The sequence below is a fragment of the Ostrinia nubilalis genome, chromosome 28 (assembly GCF_963855985.1).
Source record: "Ostrinia nubilalis chromosome 28, ilOstNubi1.1, whole genome shotgun sequence".
Lineage (NCBI taxonomy): Eukaryota > Metazoa > Arthropoda > Insecta > Lepidoptera > Crambidae > Ostrinia > Ostrinia nubilalis.
The window spans coordinates 1,093,699-1,107,882 of NC_087115.1; the positions used below are offsets into that span (position 1 = coordinate 1,093,699).

Genomic DNA, 14,184 nt, shown 5'->3' on the forward strand with positions numbered 1-14,184 from the left:
GCACGAGAAACTTTCGTCTTCGAATCGAAAAAATTCTGTACTCAGCCTTCGAATTCAACGATAACGTGACGATCTCGATTGTCAAAATTAGTTTCATGCTACCATTTCTCATACTAAGTTCACTTTACGTCACTTTCACATGGGCGCTGTTTAAGTTTTCATACTAAATTCTTTGATGGCGATTCGAATACGCAAACGATTCGAAGTCAAAAAAAAGTTAACAACATTGTTGTATTCCGGCAGTCAGGTAATATAGCCAGTTCCTCCGTGGTTGAGGATTCCGGGTGAAGCTCGCTTCCACCTTCGGCCTGATCGTCACTTACCATCAGGTGAGATACAGGCCAAGAGCTTCCTCGTTGTGGATAAAAACAAAGTTTTTCGTGCTAGAGGTACAGATCATTGGTCCTTCGAGCGAGAGGCCTATACTTCGTCTTCCCGTGGTCGCCATTCGAAAAAATTTCTGCCATAACCATCAGTTCTATGAGCTATGTGCCCCGCCCACTGCCACTTCAGTTTGGTTTTGTAGGCTTTGTCAGTTACTTTGGTTCTTTTACGGATCTCCTTATCACATTTCAGACCCATGTTTAATTTAATTGTGGAGCTATAGGTATACGCTAGCCCTGTAGTTTACCATACAGGGTGTCCCTAAATTAGCACGTCACACTGACACAGGTAGCTGAGTCTAAGACGCGTCTAGCTCTAGGGTTACCAGGTCCAAAAATACAAAAGCCGAACTCTGTGTTTCATTTGGCCGGACAGGCCGGACAACACAATATTTGGCCGGACAAGACCGTAAAAAGCCTAACATGTCCGGCTAAAGATCGAACAAGCTTAATATGCCCATAGAAAAGTTTCATAAGTTTTAAGATAATTGTGTTTTAACCAATTTTATTTGTTCATTTCCATTGAAATGTTTGATTGAGTTTTGAAATATGACTCATATTAGTTATATTTTAAAATGGACTTAATATACTTGTAAGATGCGTCTTAAGCTCATTTAAGATATCAGTGTGACGTGCATATTTTGGGACACCCTGTATATTATTTTAAACAAGTTATAAAATGTCTATGGACAGCATATTTCAACAAATATTACACCCCCATCGAGCTAACTGCGTACCTCGCTGGAATGCTAATCTCCCTCGCACACCTTTTTTCGCCCCGTTCGTACCAGAGCGGCGATGTGACGTCACGACTGCCAGGTGCGCAGTTAACTTGACCATATGTAACAAAACTGTAGTCTGAATTGATGTCGTACCTTAATTCTGATGCCATTGTTCTAATGAACTTAAAATATAATTTAGTTAATGTATTAAATGTTTAATCGTATAAGTAAGTTATATTCTGTGTCTATGATGTATTATTTGGTAATAAGCAAATATAATCAAGTATTTTGTAATGAATTATCAACTCTTGTGTTTAAATAATAATCAATGATATACATTTACTACTATCAATTAAGCGTCGTACAATAGAATGAAGAATGTTCACTAATTTTGTTTTTTAGCTTTCTGTATTCTCTGTTAAAAATAAAAAATACACGTGAAAGAATTATTTCGATACGTTAATTAGTTTCCAAGATATTGAATTTTAAAAGTGCGGGCGGCGGCCGGCCCGCCATTTTATGCGCGTGACGTCATATTACAACGACTGGCTCATATTTGTATGGGTGGAATCTTGCAAACTGAATTAAAACCCACTTCCAGGCAACCGATTAGGCTGAAATTTCGCAAACACATGTGATTTGGATGACCATGCAATATTATGATGACATGGAGCTGATCTGATGATGGAGCTGGAAGGTGGCCATAAGAACTCTATAATAAAACGACTTAAATGCATCGAGTTTGGGCTCGTTCGTTTTGTATTGATGAGTATTTTAATTCTATATAGTAATCGGGGTCTAATGATGGAGCTGGAAGGTAATTCGCAATAAAACGACACAATCGCATCAAGTTTGGGTTTGGTTCAATTTTAATTTCTGTGATGGGTCTGGGTGTTAATATGTATAATAAGTTTGTATTTACAAAAAAAAAATATTTAAGTATGTTTATATCCGTTTTCTAGTGAGCGGACGCTGTGAATGTACGTCACACGGGGTCACGTGACCGTCGGCGGGACTCAATATTTAAGCGAACTTTGAATGCCTATAAAATCATAACTACTGGGTATTTTTGAATGAAATAAAAACTAATGTATTTGTAAATGTAAAAGCTTAACTGTAACATAGGTTTCAAGTGATTTTGCATACCTAGTAACATTCTCAATTGGATAGAATAGAAAATCAGTTTATTTATTTATTTATATTTCAGTCTATAGTCGTACTTTTACCGACATTGTAACAAAAGTAGGTAATATTCGTTCGTTTAATTTGAAAAGTTAAGTCATACAGGGTGGAAACGTTAAGTGGTATCACTCGATTATTTCTAAACTGGTCAAGATATCGAAAAACTGGTTACTGATCCTGAAAGTGCTTCACGAGTTCTTTCAAACGATATACAGAATAAACTGAATCTATCCGAAAATTTATTGTTTCCAGCTTCCATCCAGTTTTTCGATAATTATCTACTATTTATTTACTATAATTTAGAAATAATCGAGTGAGATCACTTCGTTTCCACCCTGTATACACGTGATTCTCTCTAAACTTATCATCCGGTACAAAGAGAAGTTTAGTTCTTATGTTGGTGATATGTATTTGATGCCTCCGACTGCATTTGTGAACACTAAGTTGTCTTTTCTACTCGTCGTATATCAAATTAATCAAATAAAATAAAAAATATTTTATTCAATTTTGACCACCAGTGGTACTTATAAACGTCAAAAAATTCAGTAAAAAAAAAGTTAGCCCTTAAGTGTCACTTTATATGTCTCTTTATCATTGATGAATTTTTAGGTTGGTTTTTTGTTTTTAAATAACAACTGTAATTCTATTACTACTTTAGCATAATAAACTTTAGTTATAATAATATTCCGATAGCATATTAATATATTATAACGGTCACATAAATGATCTCTTAGTATAACACATTTATAGAAAATGTAGTACCTTATATAGGGTGTTGATTTTAATGTATGCAAGTATTTATTTAATAATAACTTTTATACAAACTCAAATCGACGTATTGTGCTAAGGATTATTCCCACCTCTCGTTCCCGCCGCTGCAACTCCTGTGTAGCCAGGATCTACAGCTTAACCGCCATAACCTAGCCAGTGAAGGCCAAGTTTGTCCCGGGGGAAAGTTAAACTGTCATCAGAAGAACATAGGAGGAGTTCGAAGTTAAGAATCGATTTCCCTATTATATGCAGACAGTTAAAGTGCCCTCTTTCTATGTTCGAAGCCGAACCTAAAGGCTGCTATATGTAGATAGATATCTATAAAAGCGAAAGGTCACTGATTGACTGACTCACTCACTCATTACGAAATCTCAGAAACTACAAGTGCTAGGAGTCTCAAATTTTGCATGGGGGTTCCTTTTAGAATGTAGGTGATCACTAGACGGGGTTTTGCAAAATTCAACCCCTAACGGGGTAAAACGGGTTCCACGCGTACGAAGGCCGCTAGTTTACATTAAAATTAACACCCTGTATTTATGTAGGCGTGTGTAGACTCTTATCACTCGACTGTATTTTAATTTATATTACTGAACGTAAACGGGGTTTTATCAATATATCTGTAAGTAGAATAAGATTTGGCATGTATTCAAAAATAAAATATTTATAATTAAATAATTATAGCGTTGTTTTTTTCCTGGTAAAGGATCCATCTCTAAGGGTGAGTTCACTAAAGCTGTTGCTTTACTTTAACAAACTTCAAAAATCTGTCAAACTTCATTCAAAAACATGCAACTCAGCCTTAAAGCGTCAGCCAAACCAACGCGTGGAGATCGCGTATAGGCCAATGACAGAACGCACGGTCTGTCATTGGTCTGTGATCGCCATCGATCGCGTTGGTTTGGCTAAAGCTTTAGTCCATCAGAGTCAAGAGTTCAAGTTTAAATAAAACAATGTATTTAAAAACCATTGGCGTTATTACAAAAAACTTAAACAGACGTTAAACACGTGTTTAAAATGTCATTTCCATACTACAACTCGATCGAGCTAACTGCGCACCTCGTTAGAATGTTTCCGCGTTCGCCTCGTCCGTGCCAGAGCGTCTATATGACGTCACGGCTCCCAGGTGCGTAGTTAACTCGACGTTGTAAATGTCAATTTGAACAAATGTTCAACGCCCGTTTAACTTTTTGTAATAAGCCCCGTCTATACAATTTATTGCTTTTTTTTACATTTTTCATGCTGCTTAATAAATAATAATGCTTGTCAGTCCATCGAGTGAAGATTGTGAAGTTACAGCTCTTCATGGATGAAGAGGTAACTACAGCTGGAACAGAGAAAACAAATATAATCATCATCATCATTTCAGCCACAGGACGTCCACTGCTGAACATAGGCCTCCCCCAATGATTTCCATGTTGATCGATTGATAGCAGCCTGCGTCCAGCGCCTTCCTGCTACCTTTATGATGTCGTCGGTCCTCCTTGTGGGTGGACGTCCCACGCTGGGTGGCCTCCACTCCAGAACCTTACTGCCCCATCGGCCGTCAGTTTTGCGTACTTACCCGGCGGTGGAACTTACAAATTAGTCTTCAAGTTACACAATAGGCGGCGCGGTGGTATCACCAGCAGGTGGAGTGGTATCTTTCGTCACATTCGCAGAGCCACCTTTTCAGCATCGAAGCATGTGGTCTTACCACTACTGGACTATTCCCACCTCTCGTTCCCACCGCTGCAACTCCTGTGTAGCCAGGATCTACAGCTTGACCGCCAATAACCCAACTAGTGACGGTCAAGTTTGTCCCGGGGGAAAGTTAAACTGTCATTGGACCCGCAACGAATTTAATCAGAACATAGGAGTTCGAAGTTATGGTTCGACTTCCCTCCAGGGCAAAGCGGATGACAGGAGACAAAACAAAGGTCTTAATATTACATCAGAAGTGGTGGACTTACCAATTAGTCTTCAAGTCTATACAGTAGGCGGCGCGGTGGTATCAGCAACCGCCTGAGTGGTATCACCAATCGCCTAAATGGTATCACCAGCAGTCGGAGTGGTGTCACCAGCAGTTGTGGTGGTATCACCAGCGGGCGTGGTATCGTCCTTCAATTGGACCGCAGAGCTACCTTTTCACCGTCGAAGCAGGTGGTTTTTCCACTAGACCCTGGGTCGGACTGGCCGACTCGAGATCCGAGGAACGCGGGTTCGAAATTCGAATCTCACCGCCGCTCGACTATTGTGGTGAGCCCACTCGTAACATAAGCTTATTTAGCTTAACACGAGGGGCTAACGGGACAATAGCAATTTGTGCAATACAAATTACTAATAATCTTTAAAAAAAAAGCACAGGTGGTGGAACTTACCAATTAGTCTTCAAGTCTATACAGTAGGTGGCGCGGTGGTATCAACAACCGCCGAAGTGGTACCAGCAGGTACCGGGGTAGTATCACCAGCAGCGAGAGTGGTATCACCACAGTGGTGGTATGACCAGCAGCGAGAGTGGTATCACCAGCAGTGGTGGTGGTATCACCAGCAGTGGTGGTGGTATCACCAGCGGGCGTGGTATCGTCCTTCACATTGCCATTGTGGACTTTTCTGCATCCAAGCAGGTGGTCAATGTGGTCATACCACTAGACTAGAGGCGATGGACTTACCATTAGTCTTCAAGTTATACAATAGGCGGCGCGGTGGTATCACCAGTCGCCGTGGTGGTATCTTCCTATACATTGGACAGCAGAGCCACCTTTTCAGCACGAAGCAGGTGGTCCTACCACTAGACCCTGGGTCAGACTGGCCGACTCGAGATCCGAGGGACGCGGGTTCGAATCCCACCGCCGCTCGACTATTGTGGTGAGCCCTGAGCCCACTTGTAACACAAGCTTATTTAGCTTCACACGAGGGGCTAACGGGACAATAGCAATTTGTGCAATACAAATTACTAATAATCTTTAAAAAAAGCACAGGTGGTGGAACTTACCAATTAGTCTTCAAGTTATACAGTAGGTGGCGCGGTGGTATCAGCAACCGCTGGAGTGGTATCACCAACCGCCTGAGTGGTATCACTAGCAGCCGGAGTGGTATCACCAGCAGTGGTGGTGGTATCACCAGCGGGCGTGGTATCGTCCTTCACATCGCCGGACCGCCGGAACGTGTTTTCATTGTTTGCATCGCTCTCCTGATCAGATCCAGAGGGATTGTCGGAGGCTTCGGTGGTCGTCTTCGTGGTCGCTGTAAAAGACACCAAAGTGTCGCTTAATTCCACTTTGATCACCTGGGCGAGGATAAACCTTAAAAAAACGAAATCGAGTGATGTACTTAATAAAAAGACAGAAATCTCTGTCCAAAATTTTTGGACCACTTTTTTATCACTAGGCATAAAAATACATAATTAGTACTTACCAGGTACAATTTCTGAAAAATATTACCAAACAATAAATTAAAAAAAAAAATATTTATTCACTTTGTTTCTTGTATAGTCCGGTCGCCGAGCACGTAGAATTTCGTCCAATGACCCTAAGGTACCCATCCTTATCGCTCGTGCGTAATTATATTGCTGTCGCGCTCGCACACTCACTGCGGCCGCCCGTCGCACAATAACGACAGCAATAATAATTGCGCGCGAGCGATAAGGATGGGTAGCTTGGGGTCATTGGACGAAATTCTACGTGCTCGGCGACCGGACTTTAGATAGAGATACTTTTGTCAGAAACTTACCATCTTCTAGAATTTTTATAACAAAATAAGTAACAGTATTTAACTATTAAGCTTTATTTTAATACATTAAGTACATAGCAATTAATTGTTTACGAAGCATACCAGTAGGTATTCTTTTTAGTAATCAATTTCAATTAGACTTACTTTCGTATTCTGCAAAAATATAAAAGAAACCCTTGTAAAGATTCACATAAAAATACATAGTTTTTGATGGTATCAACTAAATAATTATATTTATGAAATCCCATGATACTTTCTGAAATAGTTTTAAACATTTGTAGGAAAAAAATCTTCGTAGCACCCACCTTCAGGGTCTGTAATTTTCAAATACAATAATATGAATTAGTTAAGTTAATATTGTTACAGTGAAATCATCATTATGTGAAAAATCTAGGTATTTATTCTAGTAATTCCAGTAATTTATAAACTACACAATACTTACTCTCAGCTGTAAATTATACCATCCATTTATAAGTTGAGAAACAAATATCCAATAAACTAGGTATTTCTATATTAAGTAACATAAATAAAGATTCTTACTGTAATCATCTGAAAATAAGTTAAAAAAATCAATTTAAAAAAATATCGACTCCAAAAACTATTATGAAAAAGTGCTCACTAATAATATTTTCTATGAATCACTGTTGGTTTCTATAAATAAATAAACAAAATCCCAACCCATGAATATCAAGTTCTTCCCGGGGGTAAACTTTAAGCAGTTCAAAAGTTATAACCCAGTCGAGTTAACGCACCTGACAGCCTTGACGTCACAACGACGGTCTGGTACGGACGGGGCGAACGCGGGTAGGTGCGAGGGAGAGTCGCATTCCAGCGAGATAACTCGACCCAGTTATAAGGCTCGATTTCCTTCGATCTATTCCATTTTGATTGATCACCCAGGTGAGCAAAGTGGAATAGACCCTTCCCACCAGTCAGTGGCGGACTTACAGTTTTGCCGCCCGTAGTCTAGGGTGGGGTTGGATCTTTATTTAACTTTTGAAATCGAGTAAGCGTCATCTGAAATCTGCCGCCCCTAGGCCGCGGCCTATACGGCCTATTGACAGATCCAGGACTGCCACCAGTGGAAAGCGGATGACAGGTGACAAGGCTTGATACTCACGCCATAGCTCGTTGGCTTGCAAAGCTTGATCAGGAGAAGGTAGGCTGTAGATGTAGCCTATTTGACAGGGGTTCCAGTGGTCGCACACCTCTCGATCCGGGTCCAATTCTGTCACGAATCTGTACGTCTGGAAATAACACGAAATGTAGGTTAAAAACTCATAAAAAACTCATATATATTTGAAAATAGGCTTTTAAAAAAGCACTTTTGCAGGTCCCAATATTAACCCTACCACTGCTTCGGGACAATAAATGGGCCAGTGCTGAGAAGAAGCAGCGCAAGAAACTCAGTCACTATTAAGGAGGTATATGAGTACCTAAGTAATATTTAAGTTTGATAAGCACCCATTGCAGGTGGTACCCTCAAGGGGCTTATTCCACTATTCCCCGTTGACAATCCCCGTCAACGGGGATAAGTGAACTTTTTGCTCACTATTTCCCGTTAACGCCAATTGGAGCTTATTAATGGGGAATAATGAACTAAAAAGTTCATTAATCCCCGTTATATTATTATTAGGATTTTATTTTTAACGTAATGGGGATTAATGAACTTTTTAGTTCATTATTCCCCATTAATAAGCTCCAATTGGCGTTAACGGGGAATAGTGGAATAAGCCCCTCAAGGTTCGACCAAATCCAACGCGTGAAGCCCGCGTGCGCGATGGCGATCAGTAGAAATCAGTAATATTAGTATCGCCATCGCGCACGCGGGCTGCACGCGTGCACGCGTTGGTTTGGTCAAACCTTCAGAATGCCATTAAGACTTAAGACTAGGGTGGGAAAAGCTGCATGTGTGACTTGATATTTATGATTTTGGACGCTATGCACTGGGGGTAAGAGCCTATGTTCAGCAGTGGACGTCCTATGGCTGAAATAATAATGAAAGGATATTTTACCCTATCGGGGTAGTATCTGTAGTGCACCACTACATCATCAGTGTCTTCTAAAGCACACTTCGAGCTGGTGTAGTTGAGAGAGGTCCGTTCTGCGGGCGCGCAGCCGATGACCACAGACCCGTTGCGAGGCAGGTCCGGGCCCTCCACTTTATGCCCTGAAACAGACGGTAGGCAAAAAAAAAATACAAAACTTAACGGTGTGGCCTCTGGTGTCTGTATCGAAAAAAAAGAAAGAATTTTTTAAATTAGAAAGTTTAGCATTTTAAAATGCGAAAAAATGTATTAAAATATTATAAACAGTGTTAAATTTAAATTTTACAGGGCAAACTGTAAGCACCGCGACATAGCTGACGGAACGGTATTTAAAATGTAACGGATGTGGGTAGTTAGCAGCGTTGAGTGTTGGCAAGAACCAAGAATACCATTCAGTTGATCACGAGTGGTAGTGAAGTGTGTTTTAATAAAAGTGTAGTAAATGTTTATAAATAGTGATAGTGTAGTAGTGATGGGGTGCAGCGGTAAGTCCTTATCATTTTATTTCTATGTTTCTAACATTTTAAGAATACAACATTGTCTTCTTGAACTCCTCGCAGACTACCAAGTTTTAGTCGGCCTATAGTTGGGCCCAAATTTAAATTTATTAAGAATCGGCCGATACCAATGTGCGCTCTTTCAGTTCGGCCGACTACGGGTGGATTCGACCAAACAAGAGTAAATAAATATTAATCTCAGAATAAATCGTCAGTTATTCGACATTTTGACATATTTCCCATACTGAAACTGTCAATGTACCAGTTATATCGGGAGTTATTCTTGGATAAAAGTTTGGTCGAATCGGGCCTAAAATTCTGTAGTCTAATTACCATCATTTAACCATCATATTGTAAGCTGCTTTTTAATACTCACGGTTGCAAAAGAAGTACTTATTGTCAGCGACATAGAGGTCCTTGTCCTCCGCACTGAGGCACGAGTCATACATGACGGGGGTAGGCTCAATATCGTTCTCGCACATGATGATGCCCGAACCGTCGGGCTCCTTCGGCACGTGGTTTGCTGGGCAGCGGAACATGAGACCTGGAACATTATTGAGAATCTAAGTAAATAGGTACTATCGGCAACAGCGTTAACTACCCATTGCCTGTCATGTCACCTCGTTCTATCGCAAAGAATCACCATTTGATGAGAGCGAGAGCAAAAACGGAAATGGATAGTAACACTGTGGCCGTGTGTACCAATTTGGCGTGTGGTCCCGGCTAGGGTTGCCAGGTCCAAAAACACAAAAGCCGGACTCTGTGCTTCATTTGGACGGACATTGTCATAGCTCAGAGTGAGTGAGTACTATCATCATCGGTTGCCCATCGTCCTGATGCGTGCGCTTCATATTATTCTGTTCGACTTTCGCCTGGCGCGGCAGCCAAATAAAAAGCCCAACAAAAGCCAAACATGTCACCAGACACCTGGCAACCCTAGTCCCAGCAGAATAGAATACGAGTAGAAATTCTCTTACTCTTCCCGTGGATATCGTAAGCGTAAGACAAATTATGCGCAAATCAGGCCTGTCCAACTAGCCAGCGTGGGGAGTGTAAGCCAAAACCTCCATTTGCCGCTGGTAAATTAGAGGGTCGTTCTCCCGTAGATGGGACTAAGTAAATAAGCTGATGATGTTTCATGCTTGTTCCGCAAGGATTTTTTGGTAACAAACCTGTCTATGATGAGTGGAGATTATTCTGTATTTTTGACCTCTATACATTTCCCTAGCAATAAAATGGGATCTTTGTTCCGCAACCTTTTGGCCCACATACCTTTCCTAATAATGAGGGGAGGTTTGTTCCGTATTTCCGCAATAGTGACACCCTTCTCCCCGTTTTGGATGGCGGTCATGACGCGTTTGTATTATTAACTGACTTACAATGAAAGGATATTAAAGAACAAATTTTGTTCCGATTTTATTCATACCTTTCCTAATAATGAGGGGAGGTTTGTTCCGTATTTCCGCGATGGTGACGCCCTTCTCCCCATTCTGGATGGCGGTCATGACTCGCTTATAGAGGCTCGTGCGCCGCTCCTGCTCCGCTATGATGTATGGCAGCAGTTCTTCTGATAGCACATCCACTTTCTTCTTTGCTTCTGCGTTCATCTATGTAAAATTAAAACTTGATGACTGTGTCAATTTACTCAAAATTATGATTATTGTTTGTGTACTTACCCTGTCAGCATCTTTGTTGAATTTAATACCGGTGCCATCCTAAATCAAACATAAAAGTATAGTTTAATACACTTATTTTAGATAGGAGTATTTAATACGTGTCTAGACAGTGTTTAATTAAATTAGAAGTTTTTATAAGAGAGTAGCGAGAGTAGTAAAGTAACAATCAAAGTAGAGCTCCCGCAGATTTCAAACTTTTTATTGGCCGATAGTTTGGTCGCTTTCTTAATTATTTGTATGAGGAATCGATCGCTACTACATCGGTGTAATGTGCGCACTTCTATGATGTTCATACCTACTGATTAACAGCCCGCCTAAACTATTGGTCGACAAAAAGTCTGTAGTGTGAGGGGGCTCTACTTTTCGGAGATTTTTTTAACGTATTTGAAAATTATAAATTACTTGAAAAAATCGAACTGCCTAAGCCAGGAATTGAACCCACGACCTTCCGCTTGCCGGGCGACTGCTCTTCCAACTGAGCTACTTAGACACTGGATGAACCCGTCGAAATTTTCAAGTGTAATACGCTGTTACGGCCAGCGTTTGTTTCATCAATGTTGGGTATTCTACCCTTAAACATCTAACAGAAATATTGTTGCAAATATTTAACTGTCAGTTAAGATGAAACATTTTTAACGCATAGTTCCAAAATACTGAACTGTCCTATCCATGACATTGACAGCGGGGCGCCACCGTCAATACCGGATCGCTGGTTCCGATTTTTGCCATGTTGGAAACCATGGTAGCGCCCCCCTGTCATTGAGTTTGGTGGGACAGTTCAGCGTGGGTCATCTATAATTGATAGATATAGCTAGTGTAAATGACGTGATTGAGTACTTACCACTGCCTGTCGCCGAATGATGTTGGCCAGATATCGTCCTCTTCTGGTCGAGGGTAGCAGAACACTGCCCGGCTGGACCTCGTCTCCTATCTGATGGCAAATTTTCCCATAAAGCACTCACGTTGTATTTTTATTGGCAGTCAAGCTGTAGACTGGCTACCACAGACCACACAATGTGCTGGCTACACAGGAGTTCGACTCTATGAAAACCTTAACTCGAAATCTCCCTTCTGATTACTTTTTGACTAACTTTCCTCCGGAATAAACTTGGTCCACGGTTGGAAGATTTTACCAGTAAAGTTGTAAATTCTGACTGCACAAAAATTGCAGTGGTGGAAACGAGAGGAAAGAGCGTTTTTTTTTTTTGTTTATATATCTTCGATAGATAGGGTAGAAACAGAGAGTCGTATTTTGAAAGTCCCGTAATCAGTTCTAAGTAATTTCCGTGTAGCCAGAGCCTCAGAGGGTATAGGAAGGGTAGGGAACGAGGGAACGACCACAAATGACGTTTGGTCGTGTTCTATTAATTTACACCCGATCGAGCTAACTGCGCATCTCGTTAGAATGCGACTCTCCCTCGCGCTCACCCGTACACCTCCCCTCGTTCGCCCCGCGTCGATGTGACGTCACGGCAGCCAGGTGCGCAGTTAACTTGATCGAGTTGTGTCCTACTCTTATGCTGCTTTTACACTGCGCGGAAATTAGCCAAGTCAAGTAAAAAAAAAACAGTGGGGTGGAGATGAAAAATGAATGAATTTCATCCCCAATCCTCTGATTTTTTGGCTAATTTCCGCATAGTACCCGCCATTAGGTTGGTGAATTTACCAGGAGCCTAGGGCGGAACCAACTTTTACTTACAGGCGGGTACCCGCATTTCGCCGTCACAAAAATACAAAAATACAACGCCAAACGTCGTACTTCCATCTCCTGTGAGTTTGACAAGAGAACTAAAGGTCATAAAATATTGTTAATTGGTCCCAATTAAAATATACCTATTGCAGTTTTATGTGTTTCCCAATTAAGTAGTGGAGGTAGTGATGGTGTTAGCTAGCCTAGCATTGAGTTGAAATTAATCTTCTCAGCATTAGCCCGTAATATAAGTTGTCCCGAAGTGGTGGTAGGGCAAGCTATATTTGGGACGTGTATAAGCGCCCTGGAAAGGGTCTTCTAAGTACTGAATTAATTATTTGATATACCTAAATCTAAACCTTCTGTGAGCGGGCGAAGCCGCTGGCTGAAACTAACTAGTACCTATTTTCATATTAATTGAAAGTTGTAACATTAACAACGACGTGTCGTCGCTAATTGAAACAAAATGAGTCAAATTGTCAACAAATTAGTTTCTCTTGCTTGCGTGTGGCACCAGCGCTATGATAGGCTGGATATTATTGTTTTGTAAGTATTTTTATGTATTTAAAACATTTATCTCTAAGTTACTGACTTATTTATTACGTAATCCCTCAATTGAGTAAGCTACGACTCTACGTGACTTTGTAATGATGTTAAAATGTAGGGTACATCTATGGGATAGTAACTACCTACACTTACTTATTTCCTTATTAAAAGTTAAGTCCTTCAAAGTCAAACCAAATAAGTTTATTATAAACATAATTTCATGTTCCGTCTTTAGAAATGACCTGATGATGATAAAGGAAGTACCTACTACCTACCTATCTATTAAAGCTGTAGAAACGTAATTGATGTTTTTTCAGGTGCCTTACCTCATAGCTCTGTGACCAACAATGTTACTCTGAACGAAATAGCAGAAGCATACAAATATTTCGAAGCAGCTCACAGTAAGAACAATGACGTCACTCCACGAGAACCATACAAATTGCCACAGTTGCCTCCCAAAGACGTGTTAGCTGTCATTCACGATCTGAGGCCGTATTCTCAAGGCCTAGCTGCAGATATAAAAACTCTTCCCCCATTGCTAGAATCCAGAGAAATCAGTCTTGAGGATGACCAACAAACTTTAAAACAAAACACTACACCAACGTCAATTTCAGAAAGAGAACAGCGTAGGAACTTCTTGTCATGGATCCAGAATCTTTTCTCTGGTGGTGGTGGCAAAAGTAAATCTAAAAAGAAGAGTAACGCAACACAAGGTGTTACTAAAAAAGTCACAACTACTACTACAAAAGCACCGAAGAATAATAGACGAATGATGGAATGGTTTAAGAACCTCTTTCAAGGCAATTCAGTGATCACTACAACAGAGCTAAATAATCCTGAAGTACTAAACACAGAACTAGTTGAGATCATAGTGAATATTACAACAGTTTTCAATAAACTCCACGATGTGCTTTTGAAACTGAACGAAAATATTGCAGAAGAACGCAAAGTCAATAGAAAT

At 40.6% G+C, this 14,184-nt stretch overlaps 1 protein-coding gene across 1 annotated transcript; it reads right to left on the reverse strand.

Moving 5' to 3' along the window:
* Positions 1–9,676: 9,676 nt before the first annotated feature.
* LOC135085173 (uncharacterized) lies at positions 9,677–12,762 on the reverse strand. The gene is made up of 5 exons (XM_063979927.1): positions 12,687–12,762; positions 11,829–11,918; positions 10,988–11,026; positions 10,738–10,918; positions 9,677–9,855 (listed from the first exon to the last, which is right to left on the reverse strand). The coding sequence occupies exons 1-5, from the start codon at positions 12,750–12,752 to the stop codon at positions 9,677–9,679; spliced, it is 555 nt and encodes a 184-aa protein (XP_063835997.1). The 5' UTR covers positions 12,753–12,762.
* Positions 12,763–14,184: the final 1,422 nt, after the last annotated feature.

What these genes read in the sequence shown, in the direction of transcription:
- LOC135085173 (XM_063979927.1), bottom strand. Translation starts at nt 12,752, where the DNA reads ATGGAAGTACGACGTTTGGCGTTGTATTTTTGTATTTTTGTGACGGCG. An exon ending in CGAAATGCGGGTACCCGCCT is followed by an intron (nt 11,919 to 12,686) that starts GTAAGTAAAAGT and finishes ATTTGCCATCAG; the next exon opens with ATAGGAGACGAGGTCCAGCC. An exon ending in TCAACAAAGATGCTGACAGG is followed by an intron (nt 10,919 to 10,987) that starts GTAAGTACACAA and finishes AATTTTACATAG; the next exon opens with ATGAACGCAGAAGCAAAGAA.